We start from the raw sequence: 27,577 nt of genomic DNA, 5'->3' as shown, positions 1-27,577 counted from the left end.
GTTATTTATGTGTATATATTTATTATTATTAATTAATTTATTATTTATTATGTGTGTATATATGTATATATGTATATATATATATATATATATATATATATATATATATATATATATATATATATATATATATATATATACACACACAATGAATATACTGAGGAGCTAAACAAAATAATAAATTAAACATATAGCACATATTTAAGTATACTGTATAGAAAAATATTTAAAACGTTGACTGTTCAGTCATAATTATTATATACAATTAATTTCACATTGCTATAAATCCAATTTTTTCTATTAGTTATCTTATTCTGTGACCTAAAAAAAAACCCATGAAGGTAACTTCCATGGTTTTACAGGCAAATTCAAATAAAAGCAAAAGACAGCATTTTTCAAATATGTCCGTGAACATGTCAGGACGGAGCAAAGTGCTGCAGGGTACGGGGTATCATGACCAGGAAGGAGAAGAAGAAGCAGTCACTTTGACAGCAACAGCAATGGAGACATGTCACCCGGCGACGTGAGCACGTAACCTCATCCTCGCAGGGGGAATTTATCACTTTGAAACATCTCACAACACCAAAGTTGCTTTTACTCCTGCTGGGCTTGTTCCCTTCAAACAGCCAGACAGGGTGAAATGATGTTTGCACAGCACCTTGACACCTCGAGTATCGGTGTCACCGCCTGACAGCGTTGGAGGGCTTCACTTCACTTCCACTGGTGGGCGGATTGAAATATCCCAACACCCTCCTCCTTACATCATACCAGTTGCTCTCAAATTATTTCATCGATTGGTTTATTCAACTTACATTAGTGTTACTTGGGGTGTTTTGGCCCACACTTTTGCTTGTAGTAGACTTATTTGGACACTAGAGGGGGCTACCACTCCATGCAAGGCCTTGATGCTACCTTGCAGACCAGGACTGTTCATTGCATTGCTGGCTAATATAGTCGAAATTAAGTCATACTGTAAAGTCAGGAGAAAACAAAGATCGTTGATATGACATGAGGGCTTTGCTGCTTTTAAGGAACTACTTAAGATTCTCTACACACAAGACAGAATTAATTCTCATACTTTTCATAACTGCATTCAAGACTGGCATGATGGCCAGAGAGCTATGTTCCAATTATAAACTGTATAAGGTTCCTAAAATATTGTGACAGGGCAATAACATAATAGGTTATTACTTATGCCTATAAATATATTTATTTAAATCGTGCAATAAATATTTTACAATAAAAATAATATTTGCAAAATTCAATTTTTAACGACCTCTCATGGCCCACCCGCAGTACCACCACTGCCCACCAGGGGGCTGCAGCCCACACTTTGGGAATCCCTGCTCTATAGGACAGGAGTGCTGTTGTTTTTAATGAGCGACTGCCACACACAAATCAAAGATCCTCTATACGACACGAGCTCTCTACTTGTTTTAGTAATCTGTAAGGTGTTGTTAGTGTGTAGATCAGACATTAGATAACGTAACATATTTTTAACATAATCTTGCATCCTCCAGCATGTGTACAAATATGTCATCAGTATCATGAGCAGCATTTCCATCATTGAGATTATGCTGAGAATTCCGGCACTAGAGAATAACAGTATGTGTCATCAGATGTTCTCATCTTTGCGGATTCAAGTTATTTTACATTCAACATGCTGTGAGCACCGGTGGTACTGTTTAGCATCCATCTGCCCTTGGGTGCTCCTCTAATGGCGGCTCTGCTTGCTCTCATTAGAGCTGTTATCTTCTGGCACTACGGTATGTTTATCCAAGCACACATACAGGTAAACGCTGAACTAATATAACATACTGTGGTATACTGTACTATAGCATGCTACACTATACTATACTATACTATACTGTACTGTTGCTCTATGCTATGCTAAACTGTATATATATTTGATTCGTCGCCTACATACAGTGTCATGTATAATCTTGTAGTGGTACGTCCCCTTGACAGTCACGTGTTGAAAATAATTGGCATGGTTGACTCAGGCTGCCACTAGATGGCGCCACTGACCCGTCACATCCCGACTACACAACCTGTTGGACCAGATCTGGCGGGTTGGAGTCGAAACATGAAATCTGGCAGACAAACTCACTGATTTTTGTCTGCGTTTGGAATACTTGTGTATTTTTCTTGTGTGGACTTCCATTTCTGGAGTGGACCCGTGTAGTTTGTGTTGGAAATATTGGACTACATAGCACACAACATGAACAGGTGTGCATCAAGTGTCTATCTTTGGCCTTCTTTAATTAATTACATTGTAGGCCTTGGAAGCAACACTTTTGATTCCAAACATGTAGAAAGATAGTCATGCTTTCATGATATTATAATGCATCATATTGCATTCCTGGGATTATTTTACTCTTCTTGCCAGAGTCTAAATATTAGGCATATTATGGCGCAAACGACAACCGCCTCATGATTAAACACTGCACCCCCCTTGACCGTGTCAATCAAAACTCCACCGGGGGGCGCCGTGCAGGCAGACGCCCAGCCGCCCGCCGTGCAATAAAACGGCAGATATGCGCAAGGAGCGGGGCGCCAGGTGAGCAATAAGGCGGCCATCTAGCAGCGCCAGCCTCGCTGCACATTAACTAGACTGCATACAAATAAAGATGGCTACCTGATAAACTCTTGACTCCGAGGCGGAGCAATTAGGAGAGGAGCTTTTCACCTCCAACTCCTGTTTTTTTTTTTAAACTGTTTATAGCGATTTTCCCTCCTTTTTACACCAATAAACCTCCGCAGTGGTATAGTGAGATTATGACTTTGATTGTAGCAATTCATATTTGCACTGCAGTTTTTTTTTTTGCGCAAAACACTTGAATAATGACACGAACACGCACAGGTAAAAAGAGGACATTTCAATGTTTTATTGAAACTTTCAAGAACACGTTGTTGTAAACTAGACAGAAATCCGATACAACCCAAAGATAAGAAACACAAACAAACGAAACCTTCATATTTTCTTTAGAGATTATGCGGCACTTGTAACGACCAGGTTTACAAATTTCCATAAGAGGAAAAAAAATCCACTTTTTATTTTCTCCTACTTAAACACTTGTTTTGCTTTTCTAAAAAAAAAAGTTATTAAAAAAAAGGTTTTCAAGCCATTGGTGCGGTGCGTTCGTTGTCGCATTGAGAACAGTAGCACTTCACACACTCTCACGCACACACACACACACACACACACACACACACACGCGCGCGCACACACACACACTCAGGACAACAAGTGAAAAATACAATGGCACATGAGTGTGAATAACTAGCAGAGTGGATATTAAGGGAGGAATAAAATCCATATTTTAAGTTTTTTTTTAAAAAAGAAGAATGAAGTTATAAATGTAGATGGCAACAAAAAAGGATAATAGCCCACAAACTATTATTATTATTATTATTATTATTATTACACAGATATATTGACAATAAATTAACAGAACAGAACCCTAGGACAAACTACTTTTTTATTTACACACAATATGAAATAATTATACATAAATATTTTATATTTCCATATGTACATGTAGAGTCAATACTACCTTTTTAAATTTTTTTATATTTTGAATTGTCTGCTTCCCTTTGCCTGTTGAACATCATGGCCTTTTTTTTTGCCCAGAATTAAAAAGATTTAAAATATATATATTTCCAATTAAAGAGATGTATTTTTTTAATATTTTGAATTTTATAAGTTTTGTTCTTATCCAGATTTAAAAAGCTAAAAAAAAATATTCATAATCCAATTAAGCAGATGTTATTATTTTTGTAAAAAAAAAAAAAGAAATAAAACTTTAGAAAAGTTAAGTGTTGGGTTTGTTATGAAGTTGCCAATGGAGGAGATAAAGGGCATGCAACATTACCAGGCCAATTAGTCAATGGATTGTACAACAAATACAGCAGTCTCTTCAAGGTAGGTTATGTTTAGCCGTAGTGGAAATGGTGTGTAAATTCAGAGTGCATATTGGGAAGTACATAAAACAAACATTTTGTTGTGTGTCTGTGTGTGTGTGTGTGTGTGTGAAGTTAGGAGACAGCAGCAACTTAAAAAAAAAATTGTCTCATGACCACTTTTCACTTTCAATACTTGTATGGTATTCAAAATGACAGGTTAAGTGTTGTTTAATTTAAAACAAGAACAAAATACAGATGTGTATTTAAACCAAAGTGCATTTCAGAAATTAAAACAATTCCATGTTTTTTTTTCCTTTAAAAACCTGCATTCATCTGTGAAGTCCTCCTGCTCATCATCGGAGACACTTTCCAACATTTGGGACGCCTTGAAAATGAAGATAGTAACTAAAAAGTGTAGTTGAGTCAAGGGGGGGCGTCCCCCTTAAGGCGACCCGCTTCTTGACCTGTCCTGGTGCGAGTCCAGTCCACTGACCAGGCGTTGGATGCTCTGCAGCTCACTAGCACCCTCTTTCTCCGTGCAAATTTTGGGTGACACCGAGCGACTTGTGCGACTCGTCACCTCCGACGTGGAGTCCAGCGTGACCCCGCCTGCCGACACGGGGCTGGACGGGATCAGGACGTCCCCCTTTAGGTCTGCCCCGCCGGGGGCCAGGGAGGGCATGGTGGCCGTGGTGAGGAGGGTGCTGTCCGGTACCGTCATAGGGAGGGAGTAGGGGTTGTACCTGAGTCGGGGGCGCACCGCGTTCAGGAAGGGGTGCCGGTGCACTGAAGAGGACGATGAGGAGGATGAGGCGGCTGCGGCGGCGGCGGATGATGCTGCTGCGGCTGCCGCCATGTACGTGTAGGGATAGGGGAAGAGACTTCCAAAGGGCGACATGGCCAGACCCTGTGGAGGGGGGCAGACCATAAAGTACATGTTAGCACAGTCTTGGGTGGGCAGAAGAGGCATCAAATATGCTCCAGAAAAACACTTTTGGGACTGGGGGGGGGGCAATTGTATTGTGGTCTTTGAATGGAGGCCATCCTTTGAATCCCCCTGATTTATAGTACTGCAAAGTACAATAGATTACAACCAACATTGAACCATGGCATACTGGATCAGTGGTGTAGCGTTGTGTGTGACCAGCTGGTAATCGGGGGCGGGGGGGTACTACTTTTGCTACTTCATACATCTCCATTACTCGCTGTCTTTGAGAGTCGTGTGTTGTTTACCGAGAAATTCTGTCCAAAAGTGAAAGACACCCCCCTTACAAAGAGTAGTTTTGGAATCAAACTACCAACTGACAAAACCCCTAACCGCACTTTGAGCTGAGCCCCCCACCGTGGTGTATATAAGCTGTACTTGAATGCACCGTATCCTGTTGGCATCGGCACTTTTTCAGATAACCTCTTACCCTGACTTGAACTGCGTCGCTACATCTACTTCCTACAGTTCGGGGATGTTGTTGTACTTCTCCGTGATGTCTACGGTACACCACACCCTTCTGTAAAGTGTCGTGGGAATCTTGTTTCGAGTGTCATTGTGTTTGCGTACAAACCAAAAATCATAAGAATGTAATATCGGAGTGGTTATGCATCGTTCCCTCGCCCCTATTGTCCCGACGCAAACACTTTACATGTATTTCCTGTGTTTATTTCCTATGTTTGTTATTATACACGTCTTAGTGGCTGTACTGGCGGAATGACTCTGTTAGGAGTGCTAACACTCGAAGGGGTTATCGGGGGCAACACTGCAACGGTCTTGCCCCCAGGGCCTGGCAACCTGTGCTGAGCCTCCGCATGGATCAAAACAAAGCATGTGTGCCGTCTTGCGTACACAGTCACTGATTTTTTTCATCAGCACATATTAACACACCCACAGGTTAACACACAGCAAATCTGGTCCCGTAACAAAATATCATCACCCCCCCCCCCAAGCCCCAGCCCCAAAATGCACAGCAGCCTATGTGTGTAAACAGCTTTGCCTTAAGTTCAAGAATTTTCTAATGCGTATTAAAATTCCTCACGTCTGCACTCGGGAGACGCGTGGAGCGTTAAAATGGCGAGCGTTTTAGACGTTGAAGGTGACAGGGCGGTGTTTCTAATGTTTTGGTCGCAACAACAAAAACAACACAAACGTTTGGACACGCTCGGTCATTCAGGAACTCAAACTCACTCCATAATTATGAACAATTTAACCTTTCCCCCAACTTTTTCCACATGATGCCTCATCTTTACATGAAGACATAGTTTGTGGTTTTTCATCACAGGTGTACCCCATGTGTAGTAATATAGATATAGCTTTTATTGCATATGGCTCACGATGCATCGTGTGTACCCAAGGACTCGTTATTCATGTTTTATGTGAATTTCTATGAAGACAGGATGCTTTGATACCATATTGGATCTCATGGTGCAGGTGTACCATGTACGCTAGCACACCAACAGTCAAATGTTTGGACACATTCTCATTCAACAACATGACTGTGTGTGTGTGTGTGTGTATGGATTTAGTAGAATAATAGTGTGGCTTGTGATTATAAATTCTGAATATTTTCTTGTTAAAAAAAACACAGATTTTGGGAATACATGTAACGTTTTACATGACGTGTCTCGATTTCTTGATTTCCTGAACTAGCAATAGATCAGTAGCCTTACACAGGTGTACCTAATAGTGTGACCAGTGGAGGAGCCACACATTTTTCACTGGGGTGTCCAAGGTGAGACCATTACTGACATATAGGGGTGGCAATACGTTGATGCCAGTGGGGTGGCCGAGGCCACCATGTCCCCACTGGGTCTCTGATATAACCTGCCAGCCAAGGTTTGGACACTGTCCAGCTTATGACTTGCAGTGTGTGTTTATGAAGTGTCTTCATGCAAACATACAGCATAGCAGGTAGACATAATATTCATTTATGACTATAATTTCAAGATATGCATTTTTTTTTGCAGGTTTACCGCTCTATATATTTAATACAGTGCATTATTTGGCATGGACACTTGTTTGGAAACTACAAAATAATTGTGCGGTGCACCTACTGCCATAATTTCAGTATATTTTCTTGTAAAACCCCACAAATGTATTTGATAAAAATAGACGGTGCTGATGTACCTCCAATTCTGAACTTGACTATAAATCCTAGACTGCAAATGCACCCCCCCCCCCATCGGATCTAATGAGATTGTGCAGGTGTTCCTAATGTCACCCTAACCGTGAATATTAAAGCATATTTATATAAAAACATAGCAAAAAAAAAGCACGCACCCACGTGTTCTCCATGCATGCAAAATTAGCATAAGAGTACATCTGGGGGGGCTGACATGAAAGGGGAGCAGGGGGCATGGTTTACCTGCGAGGCCAAGACGTGCTGCTGCAGATGGAAGGGCAGGCCCGGAGCGCCAGCCAAGCTCTGTGGGGAGGAGGCCATGCTGCTGGTGTCCATGCTGCTCACCCCTCCCGTAGACACGGCGGCCAGTAGGGGTCCCATGCCCGCGGCCATATTCGAGAAGGCGCCCCCCATGTTGAACTGACTCGGGTGGAGGAGAAAGGGGTGCGCGCCCCCTAAGTGGTTGAAAAACTGCTGTCCCGTCAGCCCGCCCGGAAATCCGAAGTTGGGCAAGTGGCCGTGGCCCATGTGGGCACCCTCGGTCTGCACAGTCAAAGGCACGAAGGAGTCCTTGCCCAACTGCCGGCAATCGTCCTCCTTGGCCGGCTCCAAACTGGGACTCTTCACGTCTTCCCCGGAGCGAGTGGTGCTGGAGATGACAGTGATGGGGCTCTGACGGGAGTCCGCCCGGCCTCGCTCAGTCCTCGGGCTGCCGTCGCGGTTTCGCCCGATGGGGTCGCCGCCTCCTCCGCCGAACAGGTGACTCTTCACCGGGCTGGCTTCGGGGTCTTTGCCGTCCTCCGTCGTGGTGGAGATCTTGCTGGAGTCCGGGCCGTCTTTGACGTGTCCATCTTTGCTCTCGTCGTCGCTGTCGTCGTCGCTGTCACAGAAGTCTATTTAAAAAAAAAACACAAACAATTAACGATCTCTTAACACCTCGCTAAATCCCCACTAATCCAACAAGTGTAATTAGTTTAATTAGAATTACAACAGTCATCAAAAGTCATCTTCTGGGTGAAAGCCTCTCTTTTATGTCCCGTAGCGAATTCAACTTTTTCAACAACTTGTTACAATTTGACCCAGTTATTGAACGTATGAAATAATACACACCGGTTAAAGATATGCAATGTTTATCGTTTGTGTTTTGGATATCGTTAGATTGTGCAGAGGTACAAAATACCATATACGATAATACAATTCTCAACCATTGTGAAAGTGTAGCGAATATTTCAAAAACACTTTACTGAATTTTGTATTTGCGCATTTATTATGTTCATTGAAATCCTTTTTTTGTGTACAGGCCTACAATAGTGTGTGTACTTGTACTTTATATTGTACTACTACTGGAGCTTATTTGCAACGGTTTTATATATTCTGTAAGACTAAAGAATCACTGGAGTGTAAACAGTGCGCATGCGTAGCAAGGAGGACGAGCTGTAATGTGTTTAATGAACCCCCTGAACCCCCAATTCTAGCACGTCTAGCACTTAAACGTCGTAGTGGGCTACTTTTTCCAAAAGCACACCCACACGGCTGAGTACCTTTCAGGTGTGGGGGGCCCACGGTCGACACGGCGGGGGAGGAGGCCTGGCCGAAGCATTTAAAGGGGGCCTGCTCTCCCGAGGAGTCGTCTGAAGCTCCGTTCTCCTTCTTCTGCTGCTCCTCGTAGGAGCGAATGGACTGCAGGGCCAACTGTTTCCTGCACACAACATTTATTCGTCACGATTAACGCCCGAAGAGAAAGAGAGGTGTGCTGCCACTGGGACCCACGTCCATTCCCACTGCAGTGGTGGTGATGCTGATGCTTATAAAAGCCGGCTAATTAATTAAATATGCTCCATAGAACAGGAACTTTTTACAGCGAGCACCAGCATCCACACCCTCCGGGTTCATTTTGACGCTTTGACGCGTTTTTAATGCAACCAACAGGGGGATTTATTTATTTATATATTTATATATTTTACCTCTTTTCCCGCCGGCCGTTGCCTGTGTCACGGAAGCCTTTGGCAAAAGGGTTGTGGTCAATTTTAAGCTGAGTTATCTGCAAAATAGAAAAAAAATGTGTAATTTAATGTTTTAGCAGCAGTTGAAGTAATCCCCCTCACTTGCCCCCCAAAGGGGGTCACAATGTGGAACACTTTCTTTGATTTTTAGCATACTCATAAAACAAAAACAGGCACACACAAGCTCACATTTTTTCGTATGTGTGTGTGTGTGTGTGTGTGTGTGTGTGTGTGTGTGAACCTTTTTCTTTTTTATTATTTACACCCCCCATCTGAAGACGTGTTACCATTGCAAACTGGTGGAAGGAGGCGCCATCAACATTTCTCAGATATCAAAGAGTCCAGATGATTATAAAAAAAATGATTTCACATGTATCCCCACGGAAGGAGTGTGTGTGTGGGGGGGGCAACACACACACACACACACACACACATACATACACACACAATGCAACCACGCAGCGTGTAGTGTGACACGAAAAGCCTTTTCTGTTTCTCCATTCATGCATGCTCGGAGCCTTCTTCTTTTTTCCCCTTCATTTCTCAACCCCCTACTATTTTTTTACACATGCAGCAAGTGTGTGTGTGTGCGCCAAATCCCTTCCACGTGATTAAGAAAAAAAGCATGATAACCTGCATCACGTCACCTCCTGCAGGAGTATCTTTAATTTTTTATGACAACAAAACGACACTTAGTGTTGAATAGCTGCATGCAACAAGCAAAGGGGTAATTTTCTCAATATTTCCTCATTCTTACCCCCCCCTTTTTAGAATTCTCAATGATCGTCCTTACCTTGTCGTTCTGATAAGCAGTCACTGCAATGAAGTCTGTCTCCGGGAACACGTAGGTCCTAAAGGTGCTGTAGGGCAGCTTGAGGATGTCGTTGGCCCTAACGATGTGAAAGCGAGGCTGATATTTGTGCATGGAGTTCAGTATAGTCTGCAGAAACACATTACAAAAAAAACAACAAAAAAAAAAACATAAAAGCACTGCCTTTATGTCATTTAAATCACTTCCTGTTGGGTGGAATTGGAATTAAAGTCAAAAATGCATGCCACGAAAATATAAAATTACACTGGATTGCATTGCGAATTATAATATTAACCCCACAAGAAACATCAAACGGCATTTTTTTTAAACTGCCTGATATATTTTGAATCAAAATATCACATTTTGATTCCCAAAAGTTCAGCATAAAAAAGACTGCAAAAACAGCACAACATTTGTAATAAACATTTCATATTTTACCCTCTCATGCAGCAGCCAAAACATTAGAAACATCTTTCTCCATCATGCACTGCACATTTTTTTTTAGAAAAACTGCATCATATATTTTCATTAAAATTATCACATTTGACCTCCCTAACAATACCGCTAAATTAGACACCCCCAAAATATTAGAAACACCTCTCTATGATGTATTAATATGTAATATGTAATACCTAACCATGATGGAGCATGTCGGTGGATGCTGCACATGACATAAAACATTTGAATGACAATGTAGATAAAGAAGCTAAGCAAACATCGGAAATGACCCGGAAATGTGTGTAGTGAATTTCAAATTAAAACCCCAGGATACACGTGCAAAATTCCATGTCCATTTAAAAAATATTAATTGGATGTCACTGATATTATGGCTTATGGTTAAGTGTACGTTAAGTACAAAAAAATATTTGAAATTATATCTAAATAGAGCAGGTGTACCTAATATTATGGCTTGCAGGGGTAAATTGAATATACGGTATTTTTTGTAAATATTAAACACATCCATGACAATTCAAGCAGGAAAAGGCAGTTATATATGAATATATACAAGACAGTTATTATGTAAAAAATAGTAAAATTGACATACATTAGTAGAACTTACAAATCCATGCTTGTCGGAGATGTTATTGGTCAGCTTGAGCTTATGGAAGTTGACCACTTTGGACATCCACTGCTCCCCGGTGGCGGGGCTGTCCGGGTGGATGTACATCCTCTTTGGCATCTCCGGGTCCGCCTTGCCCGCCACCATCCAGCGGGAGTTGTGGAACTTGTACCTGCAGTCGTCGGCTGCCACGATGTCCATGAGGAGGATGTATTTGGCCTTCTTGTCCAGGCCTGTGCACCTCACTTTGAAGGGGGGGAACATCCTCCTGCAGGGGAGAAGCACATTTTGCAAAGCGTCAATATCAGTCCGGTGTTTTCAATTCTTTAGTGGGCCTGCAACTGCAGCCATTTTATTCGAAAGCAAAAGTAACACAGCTAACCGCTCCATTGAAAGTGCAACAACGACAGGAATGATAGGATTATCAGGAGAAAATCAGTGTGTGTACACACAGCAAAGCAGGCTTAATTACTGCAATACTCCAATATTTATTTACACTCTTATTCTAACATTTTGTCCTTTTTCTTTTGTACCTCAGAAGCAGGACATTTACTTTTTAATTGTTATGCTTTTATAAAAGCTCCCCAGCTATTTGAATTGTAGTTTTAAACCCACGGAGTTTTTGTAGGATTTGAACACCTTTTATCAAAAATAATTCCCACGGAAGACACCAAAGGAGAGAGCTTTTCACCTTCCAGATTTGGTGATCACCATTTCGGTGCCCCTCTTGTGGAAGAGCTCCCACAGCTCCTTGGCTTCCAGGTGGACTTTCGGGTCGTCCTCCACCTCCTCCTCGGGCTCCAGGCTCTTCAGAGGCCGGAGGTGCGCGGCTGCTGCGGCTGCTGCGGCTGCCTGGTGGCCCAGCGAGGAGAAGTGCAGCCCGGAGTCCGCCGCTCCTCCCATCAGCTGATCCATGATCGGCTTGCCCAAGGCGCCCGGCAGCGAGAGCGAGCCGCTGGGAGGCAGCGCCAGGGCGGGGAAGAAGGGCGGCTGGTGGCCCAGCATGGCGCTCATGGCAAAGTCCGGACCCCGGTGAGGTATAAACGGATGATATGCCATACTCGAGCCCTGGATGACTGGATCTCTCATCAGGAAGTTCATCCAAGTGCTTTGCAACCAAGTGTGGACGTGGGCTTGGACTTGGGAGAGTTTGGAATAAAACAAGAAGAAGACGAAGAAGGAGGAGGGAGGAGTGGGATATTCTGAAGAAGTCCTTCAAACTCGCAGCGATGACGATGATGAGGATGTTCTCCGGGTGGACTTTCTTAGAGTTTGACGCTCATTCGGACGCCTCCTCGCCGGTGAGTGGAATCAAACCAACTCGGGTGCGTCACGGTGCATTCTTCCCGTTCACAGCGTCGCCATTCCCGGTCACAGAAAAAAAAGAACGCGTCCCTCCCGGTCGGCTTGTCTGGCTTGGTGGATGGCTTCTCGGCGGCGCGTGGAAATATTCCCCTCCTGTAATCCTCCCTCCTTGCGGCGTCCTGCCGTTGTCCGTTTTTTCTTTTTTACGCACTGCACTCAGTCATGCACACGCCAGGCGTCCTCGCTCCTTTACTCGCATTTCTGGGAAGGACGTGCGCGGAGAAACAAGTCGTCCACGCAGCTTGAAGAGAGAGAGAGAGAGAGAGAGAGAGAGAGGGAGAGAGAGAGAGAGGGGAAGGAGAGAGAGTGTGGTAAGGTCCCGGCTCCGTGATTTTCCTAGCGCCTTCTGTGGCCCACGGGGCTCCACGCAGGATGGATGTGTTGCAGCCAACTCCCTTTGATTGGCTCTTTGACGCTTTCGGACCAATTGTGAGGCTCCATGGGGGCGGGGTTTTAACAGGTCCGGGTGCAGGAGGGTGGGGGGCAGATCAGACTTGGGACTTAAAAAAGGTGTTTGGAACCTGGAAGAAGAAGAAGAAGAAGAAGAAAAAAAAAACCCGAGAAAAATGGCTTTGCTTGTGAAACCCAGCTTCAGTCACAGTCGGCCAGCCAGTCAATCAGTCGCTCCACGCGGTGTGAATATGTCAACATGCAGCTCCGCGAGGCGTAGCGGGGCGAGGAGGCGAGCCAAGCCGGGGGAAGCGACGCTCTTTCCCGGCTGAGATGTTCTCACGTGTCCGGCTGATTCTCGGAGCCCGTCATTTATTTCCAACAGCGGTTTCGACCATGAGTTCCTATGTGTGCTTTTGCACAATTTAACCATATTTGCGCACGATATGCAGCTATTCCATGAACAAAAGCACCATTTCCTGTTGCGGAACAAATAGGAAGAGGCGCTAGATGACAAGCTATAATGCTGTCTTACTCATCATTGCATTCTGCTTGTGCATGCGAACATTTCTCCCATTTGGGCATTTTATAAATGTCACATTTATTTATTTTTTGATGTTTTTATATGCACATTTATAATTTTTAAAATAATGCATGTCAAACAAGTCATTGATTCTCCACTTGTGTGTGTGTGTGTGTGTGTGCATCAGCTATCATCTCTGGCATCAAAACGGCAACAGATATTCTGAATCATAACCAATCAATCGTGCAGGCAAATATAGAGCACTTCCCGGCACAACTGCTCTAGAACAATTCAATTTCAAGCATTGCATGGCAGCTCACAGTTCTATTTATCATGTAAGAAAAAAAACAATGTTATCTGCATGCAAATGTTGCGCTTATGTGCTGTTATTATTATAAGCGCGTCCTGCCCTGCTTTTTTCCCCCCTCCCCTCTCCCTACCCGCTTATAGTCACAATATTTATTAAAAGGTTAATCCACGGCGCGCACGGATGTGAATAGAGCCTTTAAAGATTCTAATGCATGCCGGAATAAGTCTGGAGTGAGTCTAAAATACACATACACACTATCTTCACCTCTTTAAAATGCTATTTACTCTAAATTCACAAGTAAACTAAAGAGCTGTGACCATTCGTTCACCTCGGACAAACACAGTTTAGTCTCAAACCTAAGTGCTCCCTTTTTTCCAACAATAGTGCACATTTTTTGCATGAATCTGATGAATTTATTTAACCTAAAAAAAAGCTGCAAATTCATTCCAGGATTTGTCATGTGCACCACTGTTAAGAAAATACTAAATAATAATTGTCTTAGGGAGTTGTTAAAATGTATAATAGTGTTAATGGATTTTTCATTTAGTGTAGATTTGCCATGTCATGTTTGACAAAATGACTCTTATGGAAGATTTGCACTTGTGTATGCATGCATTCATATATGTGTGTGTGTGTGTGTGTGTTTACCAGAGGTGTCCAAGGTGTGGCACTCTGATCTGGAAGCTCATTTTTATTGACACGTGGTATATTCTAATATTTAAAAGTTGTAATGTTATGAAAAAAAATAACGCTACATGATATGACACTAATAGTATTTATTTTGACAGGTTGGGTGTTTCTATGTAACTCTTTGGCTAGAGTGTGTGTTAAGTTTTTCTGTATGCCCCCATTGGAAGGGGGGGTATATTATTATTGATTTTCAGCAGAAAACATCACTATTAAAAAAAAAACAAAGAGTTACAGTTCCATGCTTAAAGTTACAATTGAAGTACATCAAGGTCACACCTGCACAATTCAACATGTCTGAAAAGAATCGTAATATTTCAACCTGCCGCTCGGTATACTGCGTGAGGTCCCAGGGTCTTCTTTTTTCCAAACACCGTCCTCCCATTAGTGGCACATTTCAATGAGGTGTCATCAAATAGGAAGGCAGTTGACAGAGCGGCAGCCTCTCAGGGCTCCGTGCAGCCTGGACTTGGCTTCATTTGCTCAGCAAGTAGAGGACGGTCAATACGCTGTATAAACTTTTACTGGGTTAGGGCTCCCAGGGACCTGGAAATGGCAATAAAAAGGCTCGCCTTGATGGGCTAACTTTGTCAGCTCTTCGCCTAAAAAAAAAAAAAAAAGTGTATTTAGATCAGAGTTGTCCAAAGTGCGGCCTGGGGGCTTCTTGTGGTATGCAGGTAGTTATATAAATGGCCTGTGGCAGTACAAAAATACTACTCGAAAGAAAAAAATGAACACGCTTTGTCACTTATAGTATAACATCTTAGCATATGTATTGCTATGTCGTTATGATGTCATGAAATGTTACCGCAGAGGTTAGCACGGTTAAAACGTTGTTTATTCCATAAACAAAAAACAGGCCAGGGCATCGTGAAAACTGACCAGGGAACCCCTGCCTTGAAAAGGCTTTCAGGAATGCAGCGGAAAACCAACGCAGTCCAAACATCTTACCAAAAAGAGCCAGCAATGACAACGATCTGGCAACTAGCAGAAACCACAGCCAAACTTAAGCGGCACGCTAATTGCCAGTGACACAGGTGTGCTCTCATTCGATTCCAAACCACAAACAGAAATGCCAAAAAGGGAACCCCAACCTAAAAGTCCAACCTGCCTGGACTAGGTGCCGATGCAAGTGGACTGAAACGGCAGAAAAAATTTGCAGAAAAAAGTGAAACTCCCAGATCCCAGATAAATGATGAAAACGCAACATCCCTGCTAGCAGTTTCCTAGCTGGATTGCCCGCATCCATATTAATTATTAGCATGGCTACGTTGGACTATCATTATTATATTTCAGTACATGGCCCTTGATGGACAAAGTTTGGACACCCCTGATTTAGGTGATCTGACTTCCAGGATTGCAACTATTCCCACTCGAGGTTTCCTAATCTGTCAATTGGGAATCCCTGTGCTGAGGTCACGGCGTTATACGGAGCCTACACACACAACGGCCATACTGTGCAGGTTCATTAAGCAAAGCTTCAAAGACATTCCTGGAATTGATCACCGAGCTGCAAGTGATGTAATGTATGCTGTCCTGTTTATTTGCAGATTGTTAATGATAAGCAAGGACAGACTCGGCGGCACCGCTCTCCAGTCTCGGAGAGAAACCCCCTTTAGCTTATTCGACTACTGTAATTGAGTCCAAACTTCCTGACTGAACACAAAGCCCCCAAAAAAGGTGGGGGACAAGTCCGATTGACGGACTAACGCAGGGGAGCTTTTTCCGACGAGGGCCGCAGCCATCAAAACTGCTAAATCAAGTCCATTGTAGGTCAATAAATGCAAAACATCCACATCCACAAATGAGTGCAATATGTAAATATTGTAATTGACAGTGAATTGTATTTTTACAATAAGCCCCCAAAAAGAGGGCACAAGCCTATAGGAATTGATCCACGGAGGCCCGAGTTGCTGCTGTGGATTGTACAATGCACTTTCCAGAATCAACACGTTTTAGTCAATTGCCTGGAGGATTGATAAACTCTTTACCTGTCGATACCTCGTCCACATGCTTTTTTTTTTTTTTTTTAAGTCAACCCTTGCTGGGGTCAACCCCTACGCTGAGCAGTTATAGCTATTGATGAAAAACAATTTTAGTTAATTAGGGGATGTGTTTATTGATGAGTACGCTGCAGCAGGCCTGAGACGGACAAGGAAAATCGTGGCGTGTCGAAGAGATCCCACGCTCGTAAGTTACCACCTCAAGAGGCCACTAAAAGGAAAAAAAAAAAAAATCACTGATGCTTCTTAGCGGGAAAACAAAATGGAGGCTTTGGAGGATGATATATAGATTTAGTTGTTTTAGCAATGTTGCGATGATCATATTTAACTTGAACTTTAAGTAGTCAAATCATGGAAAAGTGGAGCGTCGCCTTTTTTATTTGCAGATGCATCTTTGTTAGCAGGCTTCTGCTTCATTATGATTCTGGGAATTCCATCCTTATATTCCTTCTTTCCATCCATCCTAGGGTTGCGGGGGTATGCTGGAGCCTATCCCAGCTACACCCTGGACTGGTCACCAGCCAATCACAGGGCAGATATAGACAAGCATTGTTTATACCTGTGGGCAATCTAGAGTCCCCAATGATCCTAAAGTGCATGTTTTTGGGATGCGGGAGGATAACGGAGCATCCGGAGAAAACCAATGCACTCATGGAGGGAACATGCAAACTCCACACAGAGATGCGTTGAACAATCCAATAAATTTCTGTAGCTACAGCTTTATGATCCTCAATATAATTCCAAACCATATGTCAACTTTCTTCAAAATATCATTCAATTTAAAACATTTGTACGCTAATCCAGCTAACTGTCCTTCTATTGTTTTACAATGTCAAACATGACTAATGTATAAAAAAAAGGCCATTTGTCGAGTTGGGGCTTCAGGCTATCTTTAGATGAACACAACCCACTTTGTATTTGTCAATAGTCTCACAGAGACAGCATTGTCGGAACCTTCCCTATTCACATGGACCTGCAAGACAAACACTGAAGTATGCATGCCAGGCCAGTAGTGGGTGATGTCACACACAACAGAGCTGTCTCCTGCGTGACATTCATGTCATTTTAGTTGGTTAAGTACAGTAAGTAAAGCGACTCCCCTCAACACAATAGCCACGTATACATGGACCCAAATATTCCAATTCCATTCAGGTTATTTGCTCAAACGGAAAGAATGTAACCTTTGTATACACCTCATTCCGAAAGAAAAGTGCCAATCCGAATGAATATATAATCAGATTCACGGGGGTGGAATATTCCTTTCCCCAATCCGATTGAGGTATCTTGTACCCGCTCAATCGGAAAGTTGTCAGACTGTGTTCTTCTTTCTGGTGTTTTTCTTCTTCTGTTGTTTATTGGTGGTTGGCAAGCAGCTTTCGTGTGCATTAGCGCCATCTGTGGAACAGAATCTAAACCCTTCTATACGCCATTCACAAGTCCAGTTTTATTAAAAAAGAAAATACATATCTATATAAAACATGTCCCGAGTTTAATTATAAAATATTAGCAAGATTGAACTTTATCTTTTCCTGTTCCCGTGTGCGTTCTTTCAGCGAATGCTGATATATGACGTAACACGCAGCTCCAGATGTTCTTCGATTTAAAAAAATGGAGGCGAGCAATCGGCACTGGACTGCTGCGGAAAGTTTGTTTTTGATTCAAACTAAATTTCAAGACTAGACGAACGAAAAACTGTCAATACGGAATTATTCCAACAAGTGACAGGACAAACTCAAAGTCGGTATCATGTGATGTTGGTGTTTACGCTTTACTGCGCATGCCCCATTGACTATTCTGGTTGATTGTAGCGGCGCATGTAGACACGCGATTGGAATATTCCTTTTCATGTATACCATTGCTTTCGGAAAGGTCATTCGGAAAGAGAAAAACTCCTCATGTAAACATGGCTAGTGTGGTGGATTAGTACAGTATCTGTTCAGTTTTGATGGAATAATGAAGATTCGAAGTGAACTTCTGCATGATGTTGAATGGTATCGCATGTTGTCGTCGGGCTGCAGCCCGTCGCATGCGTCCTTAATGGTTTCTAGCGCACGGCTCTGCTCATTATCACCTGTTGCACCACAACGGTGGGGAATATACGGCTCGCAAAGCAAACCAGTCCAGTGGCATGCATCACCTCCACAGTGTAATGCGAGGGATTTGTCTGCTCGGCCCCCCCATAAACAGCCGCCGGCTAGAGGCGGCGAGATCGGGACTGCGAATGCCTTCAGATCTGGACCATGTGTCAAAAGTCTTTAGGGCTTTATGTGCCACCAGGAGATAAACATCACCCCTGACGCCCTCCACCTTCTCGGTACACTTTTAACAAACCAGTTTTGCATGCTAACAGGCAAAGCGTAGCAAATGAACAGCAGAGGAAGAATCCTGAGGTTATTTGTCATCAAGTTAGCGCTGTGTAAATACACCTCATGGGGAGCATCTGTGCTGGGGATGCTTTTGCTTTAGCTTGGTGCCCTCATGTGACGTTCTTTTAGTCTCCACTGGCGTCGACGAATACTATGGTCTGGCTTCTTATTCCTTAAAGTCGCTGCTCACCCCCCCTCTTTGTGCCCTTCAGTCCATCCTCTCTATCCTCTTTTAAGAGGATAGCGGTATAAAGCAGCACATTCCTCTTTGTCGTCTTCTGGGCTAAGAGGCTGGGGTGGCTTCGCTCTCTCAGGGGTTAAGTGGGATAAGTGTGTGGCTCATGTCAAGACCACTGCCCCCCAATAGTTTCGGGAAAATTTGCAACGGGGTCAGATTGGATTACTGTGTTTTGGTATTTACATGGAGACACACAGGAGCTTTGAAATGGAAAACCATAAGCGGAAAGACAAGTGCCACGCAGTCTGAAAGGCCTGGGCAAAAGAAAAGCAGCCCTGGTTTCCTCTGATGGCACAGATGAATGCGACACACAGTCATGTTTTGTTGCTAGGAGTCGTGGTTTGAGGTAAAAATGAAGCTAAAGACTCATAAAAATGAAAATTAGGTAACAAACATGAATCAGTAAAATACTTTTTTACAATTTTTACAGTGTGACCCAAAAAGCGACCCAGAATCAGGGTTCGTGTCTGGTTAATATCTGGTTAAAAACCACACATGTACAGTGGTCCCTCGCCAGATCACCGCTCTAACATCGCCCCCTCACTCTACGGTGGCTTTTCGAATATTAATTAATTAATTGCCACCGTAAGTGGTTGATTGTTTACTATCATTAGTCCAAAAATATTAAAAGACATTGTTATTGTCGTATTCCCGTCACTATGCATCAATAATGTTACATTGATGGGACATGACGTTCGATCACATTAACTTCACACTGCATGGAGTCAGCCATGACATGTCTGACATGATAGAGTGAAAAAAAAAAATTTCTCCTCCCATCCCGTGTGGAAGTGGTACGATTTTGGTGTCTTAGTTTGTCCTTTGTAGCTACTCCGTTTGAAACACTTAAAGTTAGAATAAATAAATTTGGGGTTAGTTAGATTGCTAGCATGCTATGCTAAAAGAACTAGCTGTCTTCTGTCCCTGTAGCAATCTTGTAGCCTTCACATTACAGTTACAGCAAAGTAACAGCAAAAAAAGAATAATAGTATATATAATAAGTGTATAAGTATAATAAGTGTAAAGGTGATTATAGGGGTGTTATTTCACATCTACAGGGCTCTATCTAATAATGGTAAAAAGGTATTCAGAAAGTCATAAGCATGTTTTTTTTAAAGAAAATATTGTCTTTTAATATTGAATTGTACTTCAGTAGCATCATTAAAAGTGATAAACGAGGGACGACTTGTACAGGATATTCCAGGACTCACATTTTAGCAGGATTTTTAGCTAAATATAATTAGTATAAAACTGCCATTTTGGCAAATTAGCAAAGCATCATTAAATACATTTTTCTTTAAAAACAGCAGAGCGCTTGTCACAAAGAAAATGTTTAGTGTTTTACTGCAGCAGGTTCCATATTCCATATTTCATTGTGTACACCGTAAAGCTTGGGATAGAATAGCTGCAATATTGAGACATTTTTATTCATGTATTTATTAAATAAAGCACTTTCGATCTTCTTTCTGTGCTGCAGCTTTCCATAAGTTGCCCGCTACTTTCTTTTTTCTTCCTCCCCCCCCCCCCCCCCCCCGCCTCTTGCTCCTGTTGAAACTTGACCTCCAGTTTCTGGGTGAATTAACGGTTTTGTCAGTAGCGAGAACAACAATTTTTTGAAGTGTACGCGGCGAACTCAAGCGGCGGCAAAGTTGAGTGCGGTCAATTGAATCTCCCGCATGCCTCCGCGCCACGAAGGCACCACCATCCCCCCAAACTACTTCTCGTCCCAATGAGTTAATCATAGCTTTTAAATCAAGAGGTCCGTAACTGGTGGAGTGTGGGCCATATATGGAGCATCAAAGCATTTAATCTGGTCCTATGAAATAAATCCAACCTCAGTATGACCACAAATGCTAATATCGTATACTGTATATATTTATTTTTTAATTTGTAATACTAACTGGTGGGATATCGGTTCCCCACTCAACAGGTTCACTTGGTTATGCCGTGACAAAGTACGCTTTTAACCTTTCCAACCCTCTTAATAGTCTATTAAGCGAATGGGGAATAAACCCTAGCAGATCCCCGTTATATACACCATGCACACGTTTTTAAATGTCCTTTCTTTAGATCTCTTATGAGTTAAATATGACTCACTTTCAGAGTCACCTTCTCCCCCCCCTCGTTTTTCTTTCTTCTTTACTAGCAGTGTTTAGCGTTTGCTGCTTTTTCATGTTCAAATTGCATGTCCCGTCAAGAGACTTGTGACATTTGAAATACGATGCCCGGCCGTATTTACCAAGCGAGACAATACACCAAAGCCACATGAAAATCAAAATAAGTCGGATGCGGTTAGAAGCCGTGCCCTCATTTATTGAATTCCTACACAGATGTTTTGCATAAAGACATTTTCAAGGGGGTAATGAGGAGGGGAGGAGGCTATTTGGACGTAAGCTGAACCTGGGCGCCTATTTTTTTTTTTTTTTTTGTGATTCAGGAGTGAGGGCATGGAAGAGGTTTGAATGTGTGCAGCTGCTGCATGAAGTTTTACCCCATCAAAGCGTTTTGCGTGTGATGAATTGATGGTCATTTGTGGTCATGCTCGCCTTCATGGCTCCCTTTTGGTCTCCATGCGCAACAAGCATTCACAGCAAGTTCACTTCAGTCAGTAAATCTGCACCATGGATGACATCAGATCGGCCTGCCTTTCAATTCGGATCCTGTCGTTTTGAGGATCTTTGGCTATAGTGTATTTTTACAGTAGGTCTTTAAAGCACATAGCTTTGCACTCGGTCATTAACAAAATTTGTCATATAGAGGATCTTTGATCGAGGGTGCTCTTCTTGTACAGAGCAGTGGTTCTCCATTGATTTGACTGTGGGACCCACCATCATTGTGCTCGACTTGACTCAACATTGAATGAAAAGACAGTACACTTAGTAGTAGTACACGACAATACTGTATGCCTGCACAACAATACATTTTTACACACAAATATGTATGAGGAGTCGAATCAGAGCAACAAGTTTAAAAATAATATCTCAGGAACAGACCTCGGTCGCATCTTTTCCATCACAAACCCAGAACTGAAGGAGGCTACCCGTACTTGGATGAATTAGTTTTTCAGCGTGTGGTCATGTGACCGCTTCATGCTCTCCTTTGCTGGTAGTACCTTGCTGCACACAACACACAGATGTTGTTGTTGGAGAGTTAGCTGAAGCAAGGCTACTCAGCGTATCTTCGGGTTGTAGATTCGGGTGTAGTTTTGCATGTATGTTAGTGTGTCAGCGTTATTTTGATCGGGCAGGTGTCCGTGTTGATGACTTCCTGTTTGATCGTGCCCTGTTGTCAGGAGTCGTTGGCTTGTGCCACTCAAGGTCGCCATATTGGCAAACTAGCGTTTTTGCAGTGGAGTCCAGACCCAAAAGTGGGTCACAAAAAAAAAAAAAATAACCCAATGTCCTCGAACGCACCTCATGTTCTTGTATGTGCTCTTCACCTGCTATGACGCCACAAGATGCGTGTCTAAAAGTTTGAGTTTTAAAAACAATTCGGGTCACTGTGGACGATAGGTCCCGCAGTTGAACCACTGACACACAGAATCTGTGGACCAATTAGCGCTGGCACATTTGAGTCTTTGACGAGCATCTTTCAGTCGGTCGATTAAAAAACCATCCGAGTGGGCTTTGACGTATAGAGGATCTCAAACAGCGGAGCGCTCCTGTCATAGTGAGGCTCTTCGACTCAAGTAAAACCGTACACTCCAATAAATCTTCTCGTGGGCATTTGATCTGGTTTGGTTTGAGGTTAGCTGTGGTTTGTGGAACTATAGCGGTTATAATGAAAGCAATAAAAAACATGAAAGTAGAGCCTGTTAGCTTCTGTTGCGTTGTAACCGTTTGACTAAACTTCTCTGCTCCAAAGTGTCATATCTGGCCGCGCTGTGCGCTCCGCCAAACGGAACAGGACACAAGCACTAACCAACCAATTAAAATCCGATTAGGAAACATCTTAGTTAGTGAGAAGAGAGGGGGGGAAAAGCCTGTGACCTTTTCCTGGCTGGGGTCAGCCACCTAATAAGATCCATGGCCTATAGAGAAGCTGCAGACCTTCACAAATGCTCCTGGCGACCGAGTGTGGCCCCGGAGACCTTCTTTGGCGGACATCGCGCTTTAATTGGTCACTGTATTTCAAAGAATAAGGTGGGATTCCAGTTAATTAGTTCGGGGGAGTGGACATTATATGATGCGGGGGGGGGGGGGGGGGGGCGGTTTGTTAGCACGGATTTGGAGTCCAGGATCAGCTTTTGTGCGCGCCAAATGAGAAGTGAGTAGCGCGGTGCCGATACACAGTGCGCCTGTGTGGACTGGCGACAGTCTCCATTCATGGGAAAAACTTAAAGGAGCCCCGCGTCATCACAGGACCTCATTATCTCATGTCTGCGAGCATCTTTTGGCGGCGTGCCCTAATCAAGACTGGCACAGACCTACTTTGCTGCACAACTTTTGCCACACACACCCTTTTTTCCGACTTTGCGTGATGTGAGGCGTTACACCGGGGGTCTCAAACACGCGGCCCATGGGCCAAATGTGGCCCGCAGGACACTAGTTTGAGGCCCCTGCCTTGATATGAAAGTTTAATGTTAGTGTGGCCCGCGCAAGTTTGATATGGATGCTGTATGGTATCATGTACCCAGAAAAAATTATTACGTTTGATTAATGTTCATGTTGAATGTTAAATAACTGTTAATAGTTATCCTCCCTATCCGTGTGGAAGTGGTAAGTTTTTGGCTATTTAAGTTTAAAGGAAATAATTAAGATATTTTAATTAATTAAGATATTTGAGAACAGTGGAATATTTTATCGGAGCTTTTATTGTAGAAAATCGGAACCAAAGCACTGAAAAAGTTTGTATATTTTTCTGTTTTTAATAAATGCGTTTTTGTTTTTTTTGGAAAACCTGATGCGGCCCAGCCTTGCCCAGTTGAGTTTGAGACCCCTGCGTTACACCATCATGCGCTAACCTGCATGGGATGGGGCGTATCATTGCCAGCCGACGCTACATTGTACATGAACTGTAAATAATCTTACTCTTGACCGCCATTTGGATGGCAAAATGCCATATAAAATAAATAATAAAAAAATTACAAAGCTAAATAAATTCTAAACAAACTGCTACAAATGTTGCTCTTTATGAAAATAATTTACTGTTGTTTTGTCTTAGAGTGCTAAATGCACTCATTGCACGCTGCATGTTCTTATTGCTACGTAATTAACAAATTAATGTTTACCAAGGAACCAAACTGCAAACATATCGTTAAATTTTTACTTAATTTCCTCAAGAAACATTACATAAACTGGACAAACTCCGTGCATCACCGAGCGGGGTCCATAAAACATTTATTTACCTGGAGGTGTGTGCCGCAAGGACTGCTAAGAGAGATGGCGTGGAGAGATTTACACCTGCCTCCGTGCTCCCATGGAGAAGAAGCCTATAGCCTACAGAGATGGCCCACTGGAGCCAGCTTGTCTGGGCCTCTGCTAGACAGACCCCCCCCCCCCCCACACACCCCCCTCCATCTCCACCACTCATGCTCTCACTCCCTCCCCTTTTCCTTCTTCCTCCACTTCTGTGTGGATTAAACAACGCCATAAAAAATGACCATCAACGCACACACTGTAAACAGATTACTCTGTTGGTTGCCTGTCGCACTAAACTGCAGCGCCCGGGGCCGAAAGCCATGCACCCACCATCAGGTCTCTTCCCGGGACAGTTCCTGGTCATGTCATGTCTTTTACCAGCATTTCATGTCTTGTGATGAGGTGTTTTTTTTTTAATGCCACCTCCTTGAAGTCACTTGTAGTTCTGTTTGTTTCTGTATCTGTATAGTCATGTTTTTATGATGTACTATTTCATGAAGTCATTTTTAATGATTAAAGTAGTAATAAGTCATTTATTGATTGTAGGGTTGGGGTTAGATTCCATGATTTGTAGTAGCCTTCTTCTGGGTTCCGATCCAATTTACATTTTGAATCAGTGCTGCGGATTCTGTATAATATATCAGAATGCAGTCTGGTCTTGCGGTGTAACTTTGCCCCTTTTAATGAATTGTAATCTTATAATCAAGTATAATATTTAATCATTGACTACCTTTTTAAAGGAGGGATCAAAGCAGCAAAGGTAAATGTGGTTTTACAAGAAGGAGGTTGTTCCTGTACGTGTTTACTATTCATGTATTCATCGAATATTATCCACGAGACAACAGCCCTTCACTTGCGTGGTCACGGTGAGAGCATGGAGGAGTGTCTTCATGTGGGATAAAAAAATCCCCCTCCGCTGGAACCAAAAAGTCATCTCTGCGCGCTATGATTTGTGCAAAAATAAAGTCTTCACATGGAGCCTGTTTGAACGCGGGGGCCTGCAAATCATCAGGCTGTCAGCGTGCAGATGCTGCCGCGCTCCTCGCTGACTTTTTTTGGATTTTACATAGCATTCGCTCGGCCCACAAAGCAACGAAAAAGTTGATCCTATTGGTACTTGGGTCAAAGGGGCATGCTGGAGCCTATCCCAGCTGACATTTGGCGAGAGGCGGGGTCCACCCTGGACTGGTGGCCAGCCAATCACAGGGCACATATAGACAAACAACCATTCACACTCACATTCATACCTATGGACAATTTGGAGTCGCCAATTAACCTAGCATGTTTTTGGAATGTGGGAGGAAACTGGAGATAAACCACGCATGCACGGGGAGAACATGCAAACTCCACACAGGGTGGAATCGAACTCGGGTCTTCCAGTTGTGAGGTTTGCGTGCTTACCACTCGTCCGTCATGCAGCCCTTTTTGTAAACAAAGGTGAATTATTTTCTTCTTTTTCTTGATATGCTCATAAGAAGCAACTTTTATTTTTATTTTTATTTAAATCACACATAAATGGAATTAAGTTGTACTAGATGTAAATCAATAAATGCCAAAGCGGGCTTATGAGTAACGCAATAGTAGTTTTTTTGTAGTATAATTAGAAAATATTTGAGTATCTTGATGATTTTTACTGCCGTATGTTTAGCATCTATTATAGAATTTTGTATTTTCTCCTTAGTAGTTTCCATTGCTTAATATAATAAACAATATTCATTAAAAGTTCACTAATTATTTTCCACCAAGACAATAGCGCTATGCTTTATCAACTATTATGGACCCCCCCCCCCCCCCCACCCAGAATAAGCTTCCTTTTAGCTTTAAATCCATAAAACAATCTATTCCACATATAAGAAGGAACCCAAAGTTTCAGCACACAAGCATGGCTAGCATGATTGATTCTTTGCTGAGTGAGCAGCAACAGTTAATGGAGGAGCTTTTAGCTTAAACACCGATATGTAGTTGACGTCTCCAGCTGTAAATTATCTCCAGATAGTTTTTATTTTATGATTTTGTTGTAAAAATAAAAAAAATCAGCTCATATTGATTTTCCAGTAAAGAGGCATCCTGTCGTAAACACTTTGGTAGAGAATTCAAATCATGTGCAATCATTCAGTCATGTAGCATCAACCTTTCGACATGTTGTTGTAGTAGAAGTGGGGGTGCGTGGAGGGGGGGGGCACATTTCGGAATCATACAAGAGCGCCTCCCGTCTGGTCGAGGCCTTGAGGGAATACGAAGAGGAAGCAGTGATTTCCAAAATGGCTCGGCCCATTGAATGACAATAGGCAGCCTCCTCGCCTCCCTCGCTTTTCTTTTGCTGCCTTGTGCGCCCCCCCCCCCAAAAAAAAACACAACACTGCGGACCGAGAGGAAGCGTGCAGATGTGATTTATCGTGATTTATTTCAACCCAGCTTTTGTGATTGAAATCTGGACAGAGACGGAGACAGATGAATGGTCTCCGCCAATGTGGTGCTCGTCTCATCTGATTGTGTTGTCTTTTTATCACGTTGGGTCAGGAGTTGGAATAACGGTCAGAGATCATATCGGCACAGAAACATGCTAAAGTCGACGCCCCCCCCCCCCCAAAAAAAAGATTTACCCAATGATGAGCCATAAGACACAAGGAAGACAGGCTGGCTGATGTGATGGTTTAATAGGATGTTGCAGCCAAAGTTATGATAAGTCGGAGTACATTGACACACTTTTATTATTTTTGTGTTTTGTTAGTTTTTAGATTTTTTTGGGGGGGGGGGGGGGGGTTGGGCAGGGTCAACTGCTCTTAATATTTTGAAAATGTGATATTTGAAGAAATTTTAATCAGGGGCGTCACTAGGTTCCGAGTACGGGGAGGCTTAGCCCCCTGGAGATGCACAGGATATGAATGAATGTAGTAGACATTCAAAAAAATCCAAACACTCCAAAAAAACAAACAAGGAACAAGAACCGGGATATAACTTTCCCACTTTTGGACAGATTTAGTAGAGATACTGAGTTGTTTTAGGCCACCATTAAATGTACACAAGTACACACAATCTACACTGCAAAACCGCTGCTCAAGCTCTGCAACCATTCTGTCCAGTGGACAGTGATCAATGATATAATAATCATTATTATATTATTAATTAGCCTATTATTATTACTATCATCATTATTCTTCTTCTGATTAATACTAATACTACTACTAGTAGTAGTAGGCTAGTATTAGCCTGCTTATTGGCTTGCTTATTAGCCTGCTTTTGCCCTATTATATGAAATTTGTCAGATTTTTTTTGAAAAAAAAAAAAAAAACAACAAAAAATATCAGATTATTTAGGAGGGCTTATGGACATTTTAAAGGGCCTGCTTTTGCCCTATTATATGAAAATTGTCATTTTTTAAAAAACAAAAATCAATAAAAAAACAATCAGTAAAAAATATCAGATTATTTAGGAGGGCTTATGG

General features: G+C 42.7%; 2 protein-coding genes across 4 annotated transcripts in view; one reads left to right on the top strand and one right to left on the bottom strand.

Moving 5' to 3' along the window:
- The window catches only part of LOC131114699 (uncharacterized), a 234,994-nt gene that overhangs the window by 4,217 nt on the left and 203,200 nt on the right, over positions 1-27,577 (top strand). The window lies entirely within an intron of this gene.
- On the bottom strand, positions 2,883-12,609 carry tbx3a (T-box transcription factor 3a). 2 transcript variants are annotated; one of them, XM_058064334.1, is made up of 7 exons: positions 11,582-12,609; positions 10,876-11,158; positions 9,813-9,959; positions 8,981-9,057; positions 8,558-8,715; positions 7,260-7,909; positions 2,883-4,813 (listed from the first exon to the last, which is right to left on the bottom strand). In XM_058064334.1, exons 1-7 carry the CDS (start codon positions 11,989-11,991, stop codon positions 4,349-4,351), a joined length of 2,190 nt encoding a protein of 729 aa, XP_057920317.1. In that variant the 5' UTR covers positions 11,992-12,609; the 3' UTR covers positions 2,883-4,348. The 2 variants fall into 2 exon arrangements, with proteins under 2 accessions (XP_057920317.1, XP_057920319.1); XM_058064336.1 differs by having other exon boundaries at positions 10,891-11,158.

The sequence above is a fragment of the Doryrhamphus excisus genome, chromosome 2 (genome assembly GCF_030265055.1).
Source record: "Doryrhamphus excisus isolate RoL2022-K1 chromosome 2, RoL_Dexc_1.0, whole genome shotgun sequence".
NCBI lineage: Eukaryota > Metazoa > Chordata > Actinopteri > Syngnathiformes > Syngnathidae > Doryrhamphus > Doryrhamphus excisus.
This window is presented reverse-complemented; position numbering and strand designations above follow the sequence as displayed.